General features: G+C 41.7%; 1 protein-coding gene across 8 annotated transcripts in view; it reads right to left on the bottom strand.

Moving 5' to 3' along the window:
* Positions 1–22,260, bottom strand: part of Pde1c (phosphodiesterase 1C) — a 258,046-nt gene that overhangs the window by 26,061 nt on the left and 209,725 nt on the right. Inside the window, exons 17-18 of one of the 8 annotated variants that reach the window (XM_035448642.1) lie at positions 20,863–20,922; positions 17,014–19,023 (exon numbers count right to left, since the gene is read on the bottom strand). The exons of 6 other annotated variants lie outside the window; for them this stretch is intronic. In XM_035448642.1, the coding sequence (XP_035304533.1) occupies positions 19,010–19,023; positions 20,863–20,922 (74 nt within the window). In that variant the 3' untranslated portion in view covers positions 17,014–19,009. Of the gene's footprint in view, positions 1–17,013; positions 19,024–20,862; positions 20,923–22,260 lie in introns of those variants that run through there. One more of the 8 variants, XM_035448643.1, reaches the window with a different exon arrangement.

Below are 22,260 nucleotides of genomic sequence, written 5' to 3'. Positions count from 1 at the left end.
CTACAACAAGATCCAGCAATTCCACTCTTAGACATATACCCAAAAGAAGCACATTCATACAACAAAAACATCTGTTTAACAATGTTCATTGCAGCAACCTAGATGCCCCTCAACTGAGGAATGGATAGAGAAAATGTGGTACGTTTACACAATGGAGTACTATTCAGCAGAAAAAAACAACGAATCTTGAAATTTGCAGGAAAATGGATAGAACTAAAAGAAACCATTCTGAGCGAGGTAACTCAATCACAAAAAGACAAACATGATATGTACTCACTCATATGTGGATTTTAGACATAGAGTAAAGGATTACCAGCCTACGATCCACACTGCCAGAGAAGCTAGTAAACAAGGGGGACCCTAAGAGAGACATGCATGGTCCCCTGGAAAAGGGGAAAGTGACAAGATCTTCTGAGCAAATTGGGAGCAAGGGAAGAGTGGGGGTGGGAGTTAGGAAAATGAGAAGGGCAGAAGAGGGGGGGTGAGGAGGACATGAGGGAGCAGAAAGGTTGAATCGGGGGAAGAACATAAGAAAACAAGAAAGGAGATACCATAATAGAGGGAGACATTTTAGGTTTACAGAGAAATCAGGCACTAGGGAAATGTCTGGAGATCTACAAAGATGACACCAGCTAACAATCTAAGCAAGAGAGGAGAGGCTACCTTAAATGCCCTCCCCTGATAATGAGATTGATAATTGACTTATATGCCATCCTGTAGCCTTCGTCCAGCACCTGGTGGAAGTAGAAGCAGATACCCACAGCTAATCACTGAACTGCACTAGAATCCAGTTGCAGAGAAGGATGAGTGATGAGCAAAGGGGTTCAGACCAGGCTGGTGAAACCCACAGAAACAGCTGACCTGAACAATGGGGAGCTCTTGGTCCCCAGACTGATAGCTGGGATACCAACATAGAACTGATCCAGACCCCAGGAACATGGGTTTCAGTGAAGTGACTTCAGAAATCTACAGGACCTCCTGTAGTAGTTCAGTACTTATCCCTGGCATAGGTGTGGACGTTGGGAGCCCATTCCACATAGAGGGACACTCCATGAGCCAGACACATGGGGGCCCTATCCCAAAGGATATGATAGACTCTGATGACCCCCTATAAAAGGCCTCACCCTCTCTGGGGAGCAGAAAGGATATGTAGGGTTTTAGTTGGGGGGGTGTGGTAGGGGTGGAGTGGAGGTAGAGGGAACTGGGATTGACATGTAACACAATCTGGTTTCTAATTCAAATAAAAAAATAAAAAAAAATAATTGCTGGAGGTATCACCACCTCTGAGTTCAAGCTCTACTAAAAAATATAGTAATATTAATAATAAAAAACCAGCATGATATTGGCATAAAAAGAGACAGATGGATCAATGGAATCAAATCAAAGACCCAGACACAAATACACACACCTATGGACACCTGATTTTTTTTTTCCAAAGAAGCCAAAAATGATACAATAAAAAAGAAAAGAAAGCATCTTCAACACATGGTGCTGGCATAACTAGATGTAGTCATGTAGAAGAATGCAAATAACACCCGAGGCAAATGGGAGAGTTGGCATTGTGGTGATAACAATAGGAGAGCTGTCCCTGATCCCCACCAGGTACAACACTTGGGAAAGCAAGCCCTACAGCTGACCTGGGCAACACAATGGAGCCAACCCTGTTGGTGCAGGTACGGGTGAGTTAGCCAGGAACTAGTTAGCAAGGGATAGCTAGTGGCAGCATGGGCAGGGTAGAGTTGCCCCACCACCCCACCTATCAATGTCTGAGGCAGGTGTGAGAACTGGCCCTGTGGTTACAAGAGTCGGAAAGCTGTCCTTGCCCCACACCAGGTGTAAACACCTGAGAGAGCAGGCCCTGCACCTCACCTAGGTAACACAATAGAACCAACCTTGTTGTCAGAGGTGTGAGTGGGCCAGCTCCAAAATTGTAAGCATGGGAGAGCTGGCCCTATTACTAGTCTGTCATATGGCAATGTGGGTGGGTGAGAGGTGACCCCTATTACCCCTTCCTCCTACTGCCTGCAACAGATGAGAGAACCGACCCTCCCCTTACCAATGGCAGCACTCAAAATGGGCCCTGCCCTTTACTAGCTGTAGCATTCAGGAGAGTGACCCCTGTACCTCACCTAGGCAACACAATAGAGCTGGCCCTAATGGTGTAGGCATGGGAGCCAACTTTCAGTGTGTAAAAGCAGTAGAACTGGCTCCAACACTTGCTTATTGCTACAAGGGGTGAATTGGCTAGGAGAATGCTGGATAGCTCACCCTGGTGATGAGGACAGAAACTGTTGGGCTGACCAACCCTACAGCCGCCTAGGCCCAGAACCAGGGTTATGTCTTGGCCAGCCCCAATATCCACTCCACATCTGACAAAGAATTGATCTCTAAAATATATAAAGAGCTGAAGAAACTAGACATCAAAATCCCAAATAATCCAATTTTAAAAATGGGTTACTGAAGCTGGGTGGTCATGGTGCATCTTTTAATCTCAGCACTTGGGAGGCAAAGGCAGGTGGATTTCTGTAAGTTTGAGGCCAGACTGGTCTACAGAGCGAGTTCCAATACAGGCTCCAAAACTATAGAGACACCCTGTCTCAAAACAAACAAACAAAAGAATAATTGGGGTACTGACCTAAACAGAGAATTCTCAACAGAAAAATATCAAATGGCAGAGAAACACTTGATGTTGATCCTTAGCCATCAGGGAAAGTCCAATCAAAATGACTCTGAGATTCTACCTTACACCTGTATGAATGGCTAAGCTAAAATACACAAATGACAGCTTATGCTGGAGAGGTTGTGAAGCAAGGGAAAATCTCCTCCATTGCTGGTGGGAATGTACGACCACTTTGGTAATCAATGTGGTGGTTTCTCAGAAAATTGGGAATCAATCTACTTCAACACCCAGCAATACCACTCTTGGACATATACCTGAAGGATGCTCAATCATACCACAAGGACACTTGCTCAACTATGTTCATAGAAACTTTATTTGTAATATCCAGAACCTGGAAACAACATAGATACCCCTCAACCAAAGAATGGATAAAGAAACTGTGGTAAATTTACATAATGGAATACTAGTAAGTTGTTAAAAATGACATTGGGAAATTTGAAGGCAAATGGATGGAACTAGAAAAAATTCAAATGGAGTGAGGTAACCCACACCCAGAAAGATAAACATGGTTGTGGTGTTATCTTGTTTGTACAAATAAAGCCTGTCTGAAGGTTAGAGATTGGAGCTTGACGCTAGCTAACCATAGAGGTCTGGAGGTCTGTACAAACAGACAGGAAGTGAGATGGCTGGGCAGAAAGAGGATATAATCATGGAAAAACAGAAAATTGCTCTCTTGTCTCCTGAAACACTAAAGGGGTAAGGTGTGGCTGTGGCTTGCTCCTTCTTCTCTCTGATCTCTCAGCATTTTCCTCTATATCTGACTCTGTTTTTTTATTATTATTATTTAGACCAATTAAGAACTCCTTTTACATTTTGGTACCCATGTGGCTAGAAGATTAATGACACGACAGGGACAAATTGCCCAATATGGCCCCTAATCTTCTCTCTGATTTCTCAATAATTTCCTCTATATCTGACTCCGGGGTTTTATTATTTAGACCAATTAAGATCTCCTTTTACACATAATATGTATTCACCCATAAGTAGATATTAGCTGTACAGTAAAAGGTAACTATGCTACAATCCACAGACCCAGACAGGCTAGGTAACAAGGATGCCCAAGGGGATACTAATGGATCTCCCTGAGAAGGGTAAATAGAAGAGATCTTCTGGGTGACCTGAAGATGGGTGGGGATGGGTACCTTAGGGATTAGGTTAGGATGGAGGGGAGATTACTGAAAGAGATGAGTGAAAAGGGGAGCATTTCTGGGGTCAGGTAGAAACCTGGTGCAAGGGAAACTCTCAGGAATCTGCAAAGATTACTCCAGCTAAGACTCCTAGCAATAGTTGATATGTAGCTTCAACTAGCCATATCCTGTGATCAGATTCATGACTATCCCAATTGTCTTCAGAAAGCCTTCATCCACTAACAGATGCAAAGAACCATAGCCACACATTAAGCCATCCTCAGGGAATCCTGCTAAAAAGAGGAAGGAAAGACTGTAGGAGCCAGAGGGATCAAGGACATCACAGGGAAACCCACAGAAACAACTAGCCTGGCTTGCAGGAACTCAACAGAGCCTGAAACAACAACTAGGGCCTGCATGTGACTGACCTAGGACCTCTACATATGTGTGACAGTTCTGTAGTTTGTTCTGTTGTGGGATTTCTAATAATGGGAGCAGGGTCTGTCCCTAATACTTTGGCTGGATCTTGGGAAACTATTCCTCATACTGAATTGTCTTGTCCAGCCTTAATACAAGGGGAGGTACTTAGTCTTGCTGAAACCTGATATGCCATGTTTTGTTGATACCCAGGGGAGGCCTGCTGCTTTCTGAACAGAAACAGAGGAGGAGTGGATGGGATGGTGGAGGGGAGGGAGAGGGATGGAATGGGAGGAGAAGAGGGAGGGAAAAACTTGGTTGGGATGTAAAATAAATAAGTAAATTAAAAAGAAAACTCAAAGCACACCCCACAATGATTCACATCCTCCAACAAGGCCACATCTCTTAATCCTTCCTAAACAGTTTCATGAACTGAGAAGTGCATATTTAAACAAATGTGCTAATTGACCATTGGCCAGTTCTCATTCAAGCCGCTGTATTTAAACTATTAGTAAAGTCATATGCAGAGAACTTGGGTAACTAAAAGTGGTGCTGCTAATGGACAAAATTCCATCATCATAGACCAGTTGAAGATAACAAGATGCTCTACTGGATGGTCTGCATCAGAGGAAGCAGAAGCAAAGAACTAGAGATGTGTGGGTGAGCAGTGATGTTTTCCTACCCTATAATATCCTGGCAAGGTGCAGAGCCAGATTTTGGATAGTCCTGGGGCTGTTTTCTTCTTCTCCTGCCAAACTTCCCCAAGATTCTCACATACCCAATAGCATATTCTCCCTCTCCCTCTCTCTCTCTCTCTCTCTCTCTCTCTCTCTCTCTCTCTCTCTCTCTCTCTCTCTCTCTCTCACACACACACACACACACACACACACACAACAAAGCAAAAAGCATGGAGTCCATTAGTGTTTGTAAACTACTCCTGAACATGACGTTAGCCCTAAGAGTGGTTAATATACTCCTTGTCAGTTGACTAAAGATAACTGATTTTTTTTCTTTTCCAGTAGCTACCGATTACAAATAGCTTTTTAGCTAGAGGTGTCACTTCTACTTTTCTTTGCTTATATTGTTGTGTGACTTGAGTTTGTGTAGGTCTTGTGCATAGTGTCAATGTTTCTGTGAGTTCAAATATGCAACAGGCCTGCTCTGTCTAGAAAACATGGTTTCCTGGAGGTCATCCATCATCTCTGGACTTAACAATCTTTTCAGCTCCTGTTCCACATTGATCCCTTGAGGGGAGGGAGGTGTAATAAGGATATCTCATTCAGGACTAAGTGCTTTAAAGTCTCTCACTCTGTACCATGTCCACCTGTGGGTCTCTGTGTTAATTGCCATCTTCTACAAGATGCTGCTCTTATGAGGGTTGAAAAATACAGTGATCTATGGGTATTATAGACATATCATTAAGAGTGGTTTTATTGCTATGTTAATTTAGCAGAATAATAGTAGTTAGTTTTTTTTTTTTCCTGTAGGGCTTATGTCCTATCTAGTTTCAGGCCCTTAGCCTCATTTAAAATGTCAGGAGTGGGACTTAAATCCAATTTGAAAAATGACTGGTTATTCTCATAACAGTCATGCCACTATGCAAGTGGGCATATCTTGCAGGCATGAAAGGGCAAGACAGTGTACAGATAACTTCATCCTTTACTCTTGTTAAGGACATTTTAGGGTTAACTGGAATTTGACTTTCTTGATGGAGAATCCCATGGGAAACTGCCCAACTCTATTCTAGAAGGCCACAGTCAAAATGCCTCAGTTAACTTATCTTAGCCTCCATTAAAGTGCCGACTTGTGCAAACCTCTCCCTTCACTAAGGGCTTATCTTAGTTTCTGCTAAACTTCTTGCTTACAGAATACTTCCCCCTGCATGTGTGGGATTAAGATACCAGTATGTGGTTTTGTCTTTAAAATCCCTTTGCTCCCATGGACCCCAGACTGTTCTCTGGGAGCCCACCACAGGACTGAAACAGACCCCCCACCCAACATGGATGTCAATGAGGAGGGCTCTGAACTCTAGGGGGCCCCTGGTAGTGGATTAGTATTTTTCCCTGGTGTAAGAAGGGACTTTGAGAGCCCATCCCACGTGAAGGGTTGCACTCTTGGCCTGGACACATGGGGGAGGGCCTAGGCCCAGCCCAGGATGATGCAGTGGACTTTGGGGAGCTCCATCGAGGGCCCAACCCTGCCTGGGGAGTGGAGGGTGGATGGGGGCAGGTGGGGTCATGGGGGGAGAGTTAGAGGGAGGGGAGGGAGAAGGGATTGACATGTGAAGCAAGCTTTTCCGAATTTGAATTAATAAAAAAAAAATTTTTTAAAATCCCTTTGCTCCAAATGCTTGGGAATAAACTTAGGTTCCTAATAGCTGAGTATAGTCCCAACTGGTTGCAATAAAGCCTTTCAGTTGGTTATACACCATATCTGAGTGGTCATCTCTGGTGGGATCCCCATAACACAGGTAGGTCATGGATGTAGCTTGCAGGGTTTATATCTGGGTGAATTAATCATTACTTTTCTCCTCCAGCAGCATGTAAAGCAGCTTCCATCACTATGAGTGGCAGTCAGTAGAGGCGAAGCTTCCAGTTTATTATCAACTCAACTTCTCCATATCCTCTGACTTAAGTATGTGGTGTCTTCAGCAATAAGGTTTTGCCCTCAGGTTGTGGAGGATAGCCAATAGTTCTGACAATAATCTGTTATTTTTAGGGGGTCTGTGGGATCCTTTAAGCCAACAATTCCAATGATATAATCCATTTCATGCTATTGGTGGTTTTATTTGGCAGCATAGGGTGGGTATTATATGGTGTGGTAGGACAGCCTCAGGCTGTGGCTCATTTTGTCCAGCCCTGGGAATCTCACTCTCCCCAGACTCTTGTCTGAAGGCAACAGCTGGAGAAACCAGCAACTGAAAACCCACTCAGCCCATTGTCCAGGTACCTTCTCGATGGAGAGCTTTACCTTCTATCACAGCCTCTCAGAGGCTACCTCTCTCCCAGGTTTAACACTGGTAGCTCTTGTCAAGCAGTGAATATCCCTGGGCATGGTCAGACATGCTCTGTAATCCTTGCCTCAGGGCAGTAAATCCTAGACAATGGCTCAGCAGGAACCCTCACATCTACAATGACAATAACTGACCCTACACAGCCTAGAGAGGAAAGTGAGGGCCAGGACCCAACAGTATAAGAGGACCAACTGACTACATTATGCTTTTTGAATGTGTAAGACTTTAGTACTTCGGATTTGGGAAGCAGTTGAATGTTGTAAGTGTGATTTAATGAGCCGTCCTGAGCAACGTGCCGAGAGCAATGTAGACTGTGGACTGTAGAGGCTCAGCTCTAGAGGTTGCAGAGGAGAAGGGGAACAATATTAGCAACTGGGCTAGAAACCATTCTTATAATATTTTGCCAAAGAATGTTACTTCCCCCCCCCACCTTTGTCCTAAAGATCTGCTGGGTGTTAAATGGAAGACTTTTGGATTAAGTTCCTTAGCAAAGGAGATTTCAAGACAGCATATTATTCACTATGTCATATGCTTATTAGTGATCTCAGATGGAGATCTACAATGAAAAAGAGCGAAAGGGCAAAAAGAAATACAAACTGCACATTTTGAGGCATTAAAGAACACCAGGAAATTTAATGTTGGAGATAAGTCTTATGCTCAAAGAGGTGAGAAGTTTAAAGAAAGTGTGATGCAAAATGGAATAAAGGGGAGGTGCCCTCAGGGCAAAATCCCACTAAGCTAAGTTTCTAACTTGTAATAAGGAGGCTAGGGAATTAAAGGAAAAGATAAGTATTAACAAATCCAAGTTATACAAATGTAATATATAGAGGGGAGCAGGTTCTACCTCAGGCAATCAGAATTTAGTGGCTTTCAACCGTATGATTCTGACTTTAGAGTCAAGGATCCCAGAGGAAAGAGGTTGTGGAATCTTCCTCTGCAGTTGAGGAAAGCAACTGACTGAGGCCAGGCTTGTGGAGGGGAGTCCCATGCATGAAGCCTTGGAGAGGCGTTGCCTGTGCCTGAAGTGAAACCTGGATTGGGTTGGAGACCCCAAGATGTTGAAGATGCCTGAGCTGTGAGATGTCTGCTGAGAGCTCCAAACAGGGAGTGGGAAGCAGTCCAAGAAAGAGAATTGTGTTGCAGTCAATGGAGCTTGCAGGGGCAGGAGATCTAAGACCCTTGATTTGAGGCTTTAGACTTTGGACTTTTAAGCAGTCTTGAGACTGAAAGACTGGGGACTTTTGAAGTTGGACTAAATGCATTTTGTTTTCTGATCTGGCTACAAGCCTATGGTGCCAGGAAATGAGATAATACCGTTTCAATGAGAATGGCCCTGTGCATTCATATATTTGAATATTTGACTCCCTGTCATGGCTCCATCAGAGTCTCCATATTCATGCTGTCAGTGTTTTTTGATCTTGGTAAGACTTAGAATCATAGTAATATATGCAGAAATTTGAGCCCTTGTGGCAGTTTGAATGTAATAGGCCCCTATAATCTCATAAGGAGTGGCACTATTAGGTGTGGCTTTGTTGGAGTGAGTATAGCCTTGTTGGAGGAAGTGCATCACTGTGGTTGTGGGCTTTGAGGTTTCCCCTCAAGCTTCACTCAGTCAACTTCCTATTGCCACCAAGTCAAGATGTAGGACTCTCAGCTCCACACCACACCTGTCTGCATGCCACCATGCTCCCCATCCTGAGGATAATGGACTGAACTACTGAAACTGCAAGAGAGCCATCTCAATTAATTGTTTTTATTTATAAGAGTTTCTGTGGCCAAGGTGCCTCTTCACAGCAATAGAAACACTAAGACAGCCCTTTAAACCAGAATGCAATTTCAATTGGCTATGCTGGGCAGGCACTTTGCCAGGGAATACTCAGTGAAGACATTGTTTTGAACTGTCAAGGAGAACGATCTTTCTTCTGAACCAATGATGTGCTTTGACCTCACAGATGATATGGATTTTTAAGTGATTTTTGCCATATATATTCGTTTCCAGGAAACTCAGATGAGTTTCCCACTTATTGATGGGAACCGAGGAGGCTCTTCGCTTTCATTTACACATAAAGAAAATTTCCTGGGCCATTAGTTTTACGTTATGCCTCCATAACGTTTTTTTTTTTTTCTTTTTTCCTCCCTCTGGCCTTCTCTTTCTTTAGATACATGTATGTATGTTCATGTGTGCATACACACATATATGTGTGGAGACCAGAGAACAACCTTGAGTGCCATTCCTCAGTCACTGTCTACTCTGGCTTTAGAACAGAATATGATATTGGTCTGGAATTCATTGAGTAGGTATGGTGGTTTTGATGATAACAGTCCTCATTGTCTTATGTGTTTGAATATTTGGTCCCCTGGTTCGTTAACTATTTGATAAGGATTAGGAGCTGTGACCTTTTCAGAATAGGTGTGGCCTTGTTACAGGAGGTGTGTCACTGGGGGGTGAGTTTTGAGGTTTCAAAAGTCCACCCGAGACCCAGTATCTCCCTCCCTGCCTTCCTTCTTTCCTCCTTCCTTCCCTTCCTTCCTCTCCCCTACCTTTCTGCCTGCTGTCTGCCTACCAGTGCTATACCTGCCTGCTGCCTGCTTCCTGCCATGACAGTCATGGTCTCTACTACCCGCAGGAACCATAATATGCAAATGCTTTCTTTTATAAGTCTTTCCTTGGTCATTGTGTCTCTTCACACCAACAGAAGACTAAGACAGTCAGCTAGACTGGCTAGCCAGCAAGTCCCAGAGTTCCACCTATCTTTATCTCAGCTTTTCTTTAACTAACATGGGTGTTGGAAATCAAACTCGTGGGATTATGTTCTCAGGGTGAGCACTTTATCAACTGTGCCATCCATCTTCCCAGCCTTTACTCTGCTTTCTTAATTTAAAGAGTGCATCCAATTTATGAAACTTTAGAATTCTCAGCTATTTCACAGGTGGGTAAGATATACCAAAGAACAAGCAAGTGGATTGACACAAACTTTATTTCATTTCCATCAATTATTACACTTTAAAAATATAAATTTCAGGACATAATTTTTATGGTCATGTTAGGAGTGCTTTATAAACAATGAGGTGTAAGTAATAATGTTTATTTCTGTTCTATTCTAAAGGAGTGTTTGTGTGTGTGTGTGTGTGTGTGTGTGTGTGTGTGTGTAATGCAATGCAAATATAGAGATGGGAGTATGTCATCTTTGGGAAAGGAGAACATTAAGGCCAAGAATTCAACTGCCTTTGATCTACAGTGAATGTTTAGAGAGGAAACAACATAATCAGTCAGCTCAGGGCAGAAATGTCACCAGGGCAGCTTATGTGACTGGTGTCTTTTGATAAACGAATAGCTTTCAGATATTTCAAATTAATATCCTTGGCTAGTTCAGCCAAAAGCAATGGATCCAATTATTCAGGAGACTGGGAAGGGGACAGAGATGGAAGTGACAGCCAAGGCTGCCACCCACAAGGTGAACACACACACCTAAAACAGGGCAGCCTGAGGTTAGTGAGAAACCCAAGTGATTTGTGACTTAAACAACTCATTTCTTCTCTACAAAATAGGTTAGCATGGCCAAGCACAAGCCTTCTGTGAAAAGAATGATTTAAGAGCCTTGTGAGTCCAGATATCATCACTGTGAACAGTCTGATAATAGCTTTATTGTTATAAATACAACCAGATCCCACAGGGCAGTGTGGGTATGGAAATGCCATGGTGGGAAAGGATGCTGACATAGTGGGCATTTGAAATCAATTTGTTTTAGCAGGTTATAAATGTCTGCCTTTATGATAGTCATATCTTTCAGGTCACTCCTGCTAAGTATATCTGCTGACATCATTGCGTCATCTTTGTGTTCCATTTGGCCTATGGTAGTGGGCTGATGTTTCAGAACAAATGATCATTTGTATCATTTTATTCCCTAAAAGGTCACCAGGTTGTCTTTCTAGTTGAGAAATCACTGAAAGTTTGGAACATCTCAAACTGAACTTCCCAAAGTGTTGTCCAATAGTTATAAATACCTAGCGCTCATACCTGTGGTGTTAAGTATACTTTCCCCACAGTACACCATCAGTTCTGTTTTCTCTGGTGAGAATTGACTGTCTGCTCATCTCAAAGAACAAAAAATAAGAGTTCTTTATGCATTAGCATTTTATGCTATTGAGATATAAGCTCTTTTAACATGTGAAAGTGCTCTGGCATTAGACACACCCAGAATATTTACAACCTTTGACCTTATAACTGGACATCTGATTTGTCCAGTGGAGATATTCTAGAGTGTGACAAAACTAATATACACACAGAATCATTTTTGTTATTGAAAATTAGGACTATAAAATAAAAACATCTAACTTTACTGACCAATAGCAGAGAGGTGGTTAAGTAAACTGCACTATAACTGCAAGATGAAACGTTGTATTATGCTTACACTGAAATTGTATTATTGAAGAGGTTTAAAAAACAGGAAAATGCTTACATGCCGATATTATATGAATGAGCTATAATGATTACTTAAGTACACTGTATATCCTTAACTGTGTAAACGTGCATAGTCAAAGACCTTAAGGAAACACAGTGAAACACCTTCAGTGATTAATTGTGGGATGGAGTGGTACAAGTGACTTTAAGTTCTTATCAGTGATCTGGTAACATTAGTTTTATTATAAAACAACCAAATCCCATAGGGCAGAAGTGCATCACTGAAAGCTATAATTTACAAGGTGGCTAGTAATCCAATAGTTACTGTGCAAGAATAATACACAGAGCCATAGAGTAGTAGCTGTGTGGTACACTTCATCACCACAAGGGGTTGCCTATTAGTGGCTGCTTTGAAGTTAGCAGCTGGGTACTGATCTTATGATGTAAATGGCTTCTGGCCCCAAAAGACAAGGATAATGACTAGACTAAGGCTAGTCTATTCTGAAGGGCAGGAAAACATTTCCAAAAGGGAGAAATAAAAAACAGTTTAGAATTTGAAAGTTGGCATCCAGGACTATAACACCATTATGCACAGTGAAAAAATAACTTGGAAGCAGGCTAACTACAGGAACAGCTTCTGATAATTCATTTAACACGACCTTCAGCCCACAGTGAGTACACAAACACGCAGTCATGCTCTGTGAATATCCACCACTGTGCAGTAAAAGTAGTTGCTACTTGACCATTGCCCAGAATTCAGGAGAATGCAAGTGAGGGAGGGTGGAGAGGGTTCCGGAAGCCCCAAATTTGGCATAAAATGTAGATCACAACAACCAACAATTACAAGAAAAAAGCAGCTTTTTCATTCGATCAAATTCCAATTAAGAGGTTAACTCGTGTTTTTATTTGACAATTAGAGGAGCATACAATTATTTATTTATGACTAGATGCTAGGGAGAGTTAGACATGAAGGATTATCAGGCTCTTTTATGCAATGAAGATTTACAATAGACATATTTAATGTTTGTAACAGCAGTTTGGCACTCTCTGTTTGACACGCATCCCATGCTTTGATTTTGCATTTTGGAGGTGTGATGTTACAGTGTGTGAACAAGTTGTAGCATGAAGCAGCAGCACCATGGGGAACAGAATGCTCTTCCTTAGCATGGATGGCCATCCCCCTAGCCCTGCAAAACATCCATGCAAGCTTAAAGCTGCATTCTGCCTGCCTGAGACTCATTCACACCAAGGAAGACGTGACGACATACCAGTCTCTGGCTGCCTTTTTTGGAAAGACACCTGCAGTACACAACCATAAGTTTTTTACTTTCCCCCCAACAACTATGCATGTGACATGATCTGGGGAAAAGTCTAGAAGAATGGCTGCCTGCCTGCTTCAGACTTCTGCTCAGTGTTCTGGATACTGTTTCAGACACTTCCCACAAGCCTAGCTCTCTGGATCTGAATGGCAGCAAAGTCTAAGGCTTAGGGTCTCCACCTTCCATTCCCACACAGCCAGGACCAGGGCCACTCCTTACAAGGAATGAGTCTACAGACTCATGGTAACAACCTAACATCCAGAGGAGAAAACCCTGTGACAGAAAAAAAAAAAGAGAGAGAGAGAGAGAGCGAGAGAATCGGCTTACAGTCAAGGGAGACAATGACATTGGATTAACCTAGAAGTGATCACGTGGCTTTAAATAATTTCTCCCCGTTTAGATTTCCTTTTCCTTGCTTCTCTTCACCAATCTACCACTTCCTGCCCACATACCTAACTCTACCTTGCTTTTAATATGTTACACTTCCTCACTTAGATTACCCTGAAAAATGTGTCCCATCCCCATTGTTTGGTGTTTACTCAGATGATATTGCAAGTAGAATGGCTTATCTGAGCAGAATCAACTAAAGAGACTTGGAAAATGCCAGAAAACAAGAGACAAGACAGGATCCACAAAGGGAAGGGCATGAAGCAGGGAGAGGACACTTCACAAAATGACGCGGGGGGTGTTGCTGTACGGGAGCACAAGAGCTGATAAAACCCCAGCCAAGATCTACAAATGAAAATAGCAAAAATATTTTAAAATCTTACAGCATATAAAATTGTATAAAATATCATACAGGCAAGAAAAAAAGGAAGAATTCTCTATAGTCTGTTTCTAGAATCCATCACTAGATGATAGGTATGGCTGTAGATTTTCAATGTAAAGTTGTATATATTAATCTTGGATTACTTTTATATCAGCACACATGTGACACATACCTATTTGAAGACAAGGATAGCAGTGTACACAGCCCCTTCCCCAGTACAGAGCACACAGAGGAGCAAAGGTAAGCAGGGTTGTGCTTCCTGAGCACCTGCTTAGAAGCCATTCCAGTCACCGGGCTCTTGTGAGCTTCTCTGTGAGTGCGTTTGCAAGCATAGACATCAGCTCTTACGAAGGATGTGCATGAGCATCTCGGAGGCAATGGCTGAAGCTGACCACTACAGAAAAGATGCCCCTGGTGACACTGACTGTGAACTGTTAACAGCCAACAATCACCCAGAAGGTAGAGGAATCCCCAGAAGAAACTGGGCAAGTGTGCCCTGGGTGAGCTGAAAGGACCCACCATTCCCACTGCTTCTGGCTCTGCAATGGCCACTTAGTTTGGGAATGAGTGTATCAAGGAAGCCTCCCACTGCTGGTGTTAACCCGCTTTCACTTGAACAAAAGCCAGAACTAATGGTAATGCATCTGTAATATGTGTGCCGATATTTTATTGAAAATGGGAAGGAGAGATGATATAAGAAGATAATTAGGACTTAATCCTTAAAGCTGACCATGAACTTCTCTGTTCAGGACCCCCAAAGACCCTCACCATTACTTCCTGTGAAAACAAGATCTTACAGGAAGCAGCTGTTGCTTATCCCTGACCATCCCAAGGAGAGCACCTTCCCCACACAAATGTCCAACAAGAACCCATTTTCTAACCTCACTAGACACATGGCTGTTAACAATTCAGCAAAATTTGCAGATGGCCTGATTACACCTGGACTCCAGGCCACCTCTGTGCCCACCAGTGTCTTTGCTTGGACATAGGGTAATGAGCCTCCTGGTTTTAGAGGAACACTGTTGCTGTTCATTACTGGTTTCTCATTATGCTCACTCTCTCAGTGATAATGAGGCCTTTAATCACAGATCGCTGTTGATCAATTACAAGTATAATTTCCCATTTGTTCAAGAATAAGAACCAATATAACATCATTATTGAAACATGATGTCCTGTAACACTGGCTTGGCTGCAGCTCGGCGCTGTGCCCACCACGCTGGCAGAGTAGATGGTGCAGTGGTTTCTCGTGCTGCATGGGTAGTATTTCCTATTTGCTCCAAGAGAGTCCAGGTTTCAACCTGGGTTCTAAACAGAATCATGAGTGTTTCAGGTAGGTCTGTACCATTGTCCTTCTTGGCTCATTATTCTCTGAAGAACTTCATTGTATTGATTTGATTTTTTGTTTTTTTTTCTCAAATTAAAGGTCACAGAAACCATTTTAATCTATTTTCATGTACTTCTTGGCTTTAACAGTTTCCCCCAAATTACCTTATGTTTTCCCTCTCATGTGGTAAGCTATTGGTGTAATTAGAGTATGTATGCCTTTATCCTGAATGCTCATCTCCTGAATGCAGCCATGTGGATGGTGAAGTTGATGAATATTGGTGAAGGAAATTTGAACTTTGCATTGAAAGGGAATGGTATGATCCTGCCTGACAGTTCTGCTTCTGCTTCTGAGTTGGCTGAGTGCCAGGCACTATGACAAACAAGTTCTGTGAGTCTCGAAGTGTGGAGGGCATCTAAGAGTTAGAATGAAGTGTCTGACTGGGAGAAAAGGTACTTCTCCAATTTCTTTTATTTGGAAAATTATGCTACACTCAGACTTTCAATTCTGGAATCTTCCCTGTTTCATTACGAGAAAAGATTTTCTACTTTTTATCCATTGGTTTCCCCACACTCAATGGGAGAACATTACAAATTGTTTCTCATTATCAAAATTTCTACTCCGACATTAACAAGAACCAGAAGAAAATATACATTCTCTCTCTATCCATCCATATACCTACCCACCCCATCTCATGTCCATCTAAGGAAATGTGATCTGTGAGATAAGGGAGAGTTCAAGCTCCCAACTCCTAGAATATGGAGCACAAAACAGTCTCCCCCCTCCCTCTCTCTCTCCACCCCCTCTTTGTCATTCTATGACAACAGTAACTTCTCATTTTAATACTTTCTAAAGGCATGACTGGAGTTGGAAAATACAATGTCTGAGAGTCTGTAAATGAGATGAATCCATAACAATAGGTTGTCTTTGGCTTTGGTGTTTAGCATGATTTTGATGATTAAGGGTATTAGTGTGAAGAATCCTATCAGCTGTTTTTCATAGTTTTTAAAAACTCCGAGAACAAAATAGCCAGTGGAAGACAGTCCATTAATGGTTTAGAGATGCATCTTTTAGTTGCTGCCATAAGTTATTAGGACTCACAGACTAGGAAAGGCAGCTACAAATAAGAAATAAAACACTGAATTCTGTAAGGATCAGTTACTCTGCCCTAAGTCTAGCCCACAGTGATACAACTTGGACACAGGCTTGTTTGGTGATGTGAAGATGCGACTCTAGTGTTGGCTCCAGTTATCATGTTACACCCAGGAACATAAAAGGCTTGTGGTTTGTTATAATACTAATGAGCAGGGTGCCAATGCTGTGTCCAGAGTTTCTCATTGTAACTTTGGTGTGCAAGGCTGTGCCGTGTGCATGAGGCAGAGCAAGATGAGTGATTGGGGCAGTGAGATAATGCTGGTGGAATAATGATGCTCTCAACTCAGAAGAAGCCATTTCAAGTAAAGTAAACCCCACAGAAAACATGCTACAGCTTTGGAAATAGTGTTTCTTCATGTGAATACTGACCTGGAATAATTATTATAGTGTGTTATCAGTCTAGGATCAGTTTATAGCACAGTGATGCATTTTTTTATGTTTTTAAACAAATTACTCTGTGTTTTTATTCAGTGTGCCTTAACACTTGAGAAATTAAAAAATAAGACTAAGTTAGCAGAACTTTTGTACCTCCTGAGTGTTCTAAGAAAAGTTTACTAGCATGAAGCTCTCCTCTTGTTCCTTTTCAACTGATTAATGGCTAACAGCAAATTTAAAACGTTTCTATCTTCATTGTTTCTAGAAAAATGGCTATATTCCTATTTCTTTTTCAAATATTGTGTAGTGTCGTTTTCTAGATTATAAAATGAAGCAGTAGGCATTCTTTATCAACGGCCCAAATGCTTCACATACAAAAATACAGAATGGATGTGAGGTAAAAGGCCCATGTTTCAAGGACATAAACGGCCATACACTTGTATGATTGTATTTAATTGGCATACAGAATCATTCTACCTTCAAGAACACAGCTTGCAAGCCAATAACCCCTGGGCTGCATACAGCTCATAAGCACATTTTTGTTTGACTGGTGCAGTGTAAGCATCTGAGTTAGATGCCAATGTGTAAAACTGGAGGTAATTTACAAATCCTGGGTACCCAGTTACCCCTGTTCTTACACAAAACAAATATAGTCCATGATACTGGGCTGTTGCCTTCTTAGGACATCATCTACCTCACCAGTCCTCATCATCTTCACTCTTCCCTCACACCAAGCCTCACCAACCCTGACCATCCTCACTGTTCCTCCACAGCCACCCTCAGCAATTGCCCAGTATACTCATTCTTCCTTACTGTCTCCTTGATATCAAAGCCCATCAGATTGCCCTGTATTATAATAATTAGATATTTCATGGCTTGTTCTAGTCATACTTTTGAGCCTTTACATTCCCAAAGTCATTTAAATCTGAATTTCATGATTTGCTGTTAGGAAAGCTGGCAGAGCAATGGAAAAGGGTCGGTGTTACAATGAGGCCAAATGTCCAACCAATAGAGAAAAGTTGTGTAAACATCAGGTAAGTGTGTGTTCCAGGCAACAACTCTCTTCACAGCTTCTTGCTGAAGCCTACTTCTATGAGTCAAGAGGTCATAAGGACCACACACAGTCTTCTCTAACCGCTGCAGAAATACTAATAACTTACTAAAGCAGACAGAGACTATAAAATATCTGTCTTTATACTTTAATTTAGAAATGAAATCTATGATACTCATTCAAGCTCATTACCTAGCTCATCTTCTTTCTGTCATTAATTCTATATGGCACTCTTTAGAAGGGACCTAAAACTGCATAATAAAAAAAATTCATATCCAAATCACACCATGAGAGAGAAAAATTACACTTTCCTTGCACTCTACTGAATTCCATTTTCAGTTTGGCTTCAGGATAATCTATATTTATCCCCTCTCCCTGCCATATCTATTTTTCTTATTTCCTATTTGTGCTACTAATCAGCTCCTTCATGGTGTTAAAATCTTACTAAAATGAAAATTATTACTTGATGTAGCTCTCTGATTCTGGGTCCCTTATCACTTCCCTTTCTAAGAAGTTTATAAAGTAATGAAGCCAATTTATAGATACCCAAAAGAAAAGGACCAGGAAGCAGTCAACATTTCAGTGACCTCTTAGCAAGGGATGCTACCCAGCGAATACACTTAGGACCCACCAACAGCATGGTCACCAGCTAACACATTCAGATTTCTATTCAGGGATTTACAGATAATAAATTAAGCATCAAATACATATTCCTATAGGATAATCTCCTCTTAAAAAGATAAACAAGTACATATTATACAAATGGGAAAAAGCATAAGAACAAATTTTAAGCTTTAAAATAAACTGGAGAAAATGAATGTTCTCAACTGGTAAAAAGAACCAGAGATTGGCATTTCACTTTAGTTGTGATGAAAGCCAGCCTGGCTGTCATCACCATCATGAGCCAGTATGAAAGGCACCATTCTAAGTGAACAGCACTAACAAAATCAAAATGGCAGTCACCGTGTGGGGGACTTTTCCAAGTCTCATTCAGCATATCCAGGATGTCAGTTTTTCACCAGGCTCAACAGGTGCTGTGAAACCCAGATTATTAGTGATGGATTGTAAAATGGCCTTTTATATTTGCATTCTGCTGTGTGGGTGGGGCAAAACCAAAATGAAAACAAAGCAAAACAAACCTCAAGTGGAGTTTGTGTGCTCAGGGGGAAAAAAATCCCCCATAATTCTAAGACCACAAGCCAACCAACCCCCAGAGGCCCCTGGGAGGAGACAGCATGAGGGAAGGCCAAATGTGGGACTTGGTTTTGAAAGCTGTACACCTTCCCCAGACATGGGTCTTTGTGGAAGAAGGAGAATGAAGAAGCTCGGCTAAAATGGCTTGAGACACTGGCAGCCCCAGTCTATGTGAGGTCTTTTCTACTCTTCTGGATCTGAAAGAAAGAAAAAGAAAAAGAAAGGTGTCAATGCTGCCTTCCCTCCCCTCCACCCTCAGGTCTCTGGAGAAGAAAGTCTGGGGGCAAAAAGCCAAGGAGATCAATGGACCCTTTAGACTGGTTGTGGCAGAAAACCAGTTGGGAGATAGAGGAGACTCCTCTCCCCAAAACAAGATTCACTCTATTCAAAAGGACAGTCTCACAGATTAGGCCCAGACACACATACAAACATAAGGGCTGTTTAAACTGGGCCTATAGGCTTTCTGCTCAAGCAATGTGCTTAATAAGCCTCTTTCTTTTGTAACCGAGATGACAGTGACTGACAGTCCGGACTGTGTATTTCACTGGTCAGTGGGATCAGAAGAAATCAGATTACTCTAATCTTGTTTCCATGCAAAGAAAAATTTTCTCAGAATGTTTGGCTCACTTAAAGAAGTTCCTAAAGACATTTCAAACAAGACCTTGCCCAGCCCAAATCACCATGCATATGGATCCAGTATTAAATTAGTGGAAATAGACAATACTGAAATTTATTTTTTCCACTAAATGTACTCTATTCCATGTAACCTCATGGGTCCTGGAGGGAATTTGAAACAATAACACCCCCTGCAAGACTGGCTGCCGATGGTGGTTCATCAAGTCATCCTTCCCTGTGTAAAAAGTTCCCTTCTGCACAGGGCCTCATAGGAACAGCAATGAAGGGTTCCGGTCTTCAGGAAGGGTAACAGTTTCAAGTACAGAAGGCTTCAGAGGCATCTGAGGACAAGGAAAGCTTCTCCTTCAACTTTAAAGATCCTCTCCTAAATAGGACTTAGCTGAAATCAGGCTGAAAAGGAGTTAGGAGCTGGGAGAGCCCCTTCTGGTCTATTGTAATTACAGCCAATTCTCAGTTCTCCAGGGGCCATTGATCTAGACCTCCTGCTGCTCCTCTCCATTTGGGGCTGGATGCTTGCTATGTTTACCCTCCATTAGCAACTGCACCCATTTGGGAGAAATAATAGAAGAAAGAAAGCCTATAGCTACTCAGAAAGGATGGTGTTCTCTGACAAACTTGATACTTTGAGAAGAGGAAAAGTGTACCTTTTTAACATTTCCTGAGTGTGGAGCAATACTAGGCACATAGCACATACTCAGTAAGTAATTTCTTAGGTGCAAGGAAGTGAATTCAGTGAGGGTAAGGTACATTGTATGGAAAAGGTGGAATGATTAAAAACTATTAAAAACACCCTTTTGTCCTTCATGGCATGATATACAAAACATGATGTGGTATGCCAAAATTTTATATTCTCAATATAGAAGTCTCTTATGGATGGCTGTGCAACTAATCTCTGGAGAAGAGACAGCTGCCATACAGGCATCCTTGTCCTGATTTGTCAATCACAGCTGAGCCTCTCCTCACTCTAATTCCTATGTGGGCTTATGCATTTCAGATTTTTGTATTTGTTTTCAGGTTAAACTAAAATTGAGCAAACATCAGAGGACCACAGAATGTGTGAAGATGCATACCCAGAGTGGTGGGTGATGTGGTGATAGCACGTCCCTGGGCGTGCCCTGACTATTGTCAGGGGGCGGGGTCTATCTCTTAAAGAGGTAGAGCGGATCAGCATTAAAGTCTGAATGTTTCATTGAGGACAAATTATAAGAGCGGCTGAGGTACTGCACTGTATTCACAATCATTGCTTTAAATTTCACTGATTCTAAATCCATGATCAACTCTGAAGGCCACAAAAATATTGCTAAATTCACTTGCTTTAAAAGGACCAATTCATGAGCTAAAATGGAAATGAGGCCCATCTTGGGATGATTAGAGAAACTATTATGGCAAGAGCTCCCTACCTGCTCCTTGCTCTAAGTCTTCTTCCATCTGACACTGGGGAGCCTGGTTAGCTTCGAATCCTGAAGCACAAACATGCGGCACAAGAAGCCACATAAGTACATTTGCTTCATGTACTTCATGTACATTTGCTATGATATCTCAGCAACTTCACTACAGAAACTGGAGATGGATTTAAAACAGAGTATCCTTGATTATTCTGCCTTTCCCATACTTGCAGGAAAGAGGTACTCAGTGTGGCCCTTACAACCTTCCAGGTTAAAGCTCAAGTGAGTGTGATATAGCTTTTAAAATGTGTTTATCATTCATATTGTTCATGTCATCACAAAGTATTGAAAGGCAGATATCATAAGAACCCTGCCCTGGCCTTGAACAAACATAATGCACTGCAAATATTTCTTGTTCATTTTTCTTGGATTTGGTTTATTTTTTTTTTTAATGGCCTGATTCAACTACTTCTCAGACTCCAAAAAATAAACTGGCTTGGCTGAGGACAGATCAGTGCCCAAATCCTTATTTTCAAATGGAAAAATACCATGGCTGCTACCTCCATATGCAATCAACAAAAATATCAAAGCCATATAGCGAGTGACTCAAAGATCTGCAAAACATTAAACAGGAAAAGAAATGGAAAGAATAAATGAAAAACAAAACCTAATTTTAACTGTTAAATAGAATTTTTCTGGGATATAATTAAGTATATTTTAATAAGAAGAAAATACTAAAAAATATAATTATGGAGATATTTATTAGACTCTATCAAGGTGTAGATTTCACTGTTCTAGTCTCAGACAGTGTCAGCTGTTTTAAAGGGTTATTTTCAATGTATACATTTTCTCTTACAACCCCAATAAAAGTTACGATTTTAGAAGAATTATTCTAAGCTAATTCAACTGCATACATTATCAGTGTCCCACCACTGTTCAAACAAATGCTCTGATCATGTATCCTAGCAGGGTTAGTCAGACAAATGGATTGATGGATCAGTAGATGATAGAAAAAGATAAGGATGGATAGATGATAGATGAAGGTGGGACCATAACTCCTAAAAGGCTGACCTATGCCATTGTCCTGAAGGATGCCCCCATCTGGCCCCAAACACAATAAGATGCTGTAGTTTTTACTCCAGGTAGGTTCTTGGGTCTCATGATCGCCCTCACATTGTCTTTCTATTTAATCCAAGTCACACCATTGCAAATAATGATGGTGTTAAGCTCTCCTCTGCCTTTGCTGTGTTAAAACCTCCTTTGTGTAGCATGTTTTTTTTCTTGTAGGATTCAATTTGTCTTTCTGCTTTTACTCTCTGTTTTAAGTAAAGTGCCACCTCTTCAACCTCCAAGGCCCCAGCCACTCCTGCCAGGCCAGTAAGTCCTGCAGTGGTCTGTATCCACATTGGTGTG

This window comes from Cricetulus griseus, chromosome 8 (assembly GCF_003668045.3).
Source record: "Cricetulus griseus strain 17A/GY chromosome 8, alternate assembly CriGri-PICRH-1.0, whole genome shotgun sequence".
Classification (NCBI taxonomy): domain Eukaryota; kingdom Metazoa; phylum Chordata; class Mammalia; order Rodentia; family Cricetidae; genus Cricetulus; species Cricetulus griseus.
This window is presented reverse-complemented; position numbering and strand designations above follow the sequence as displayed.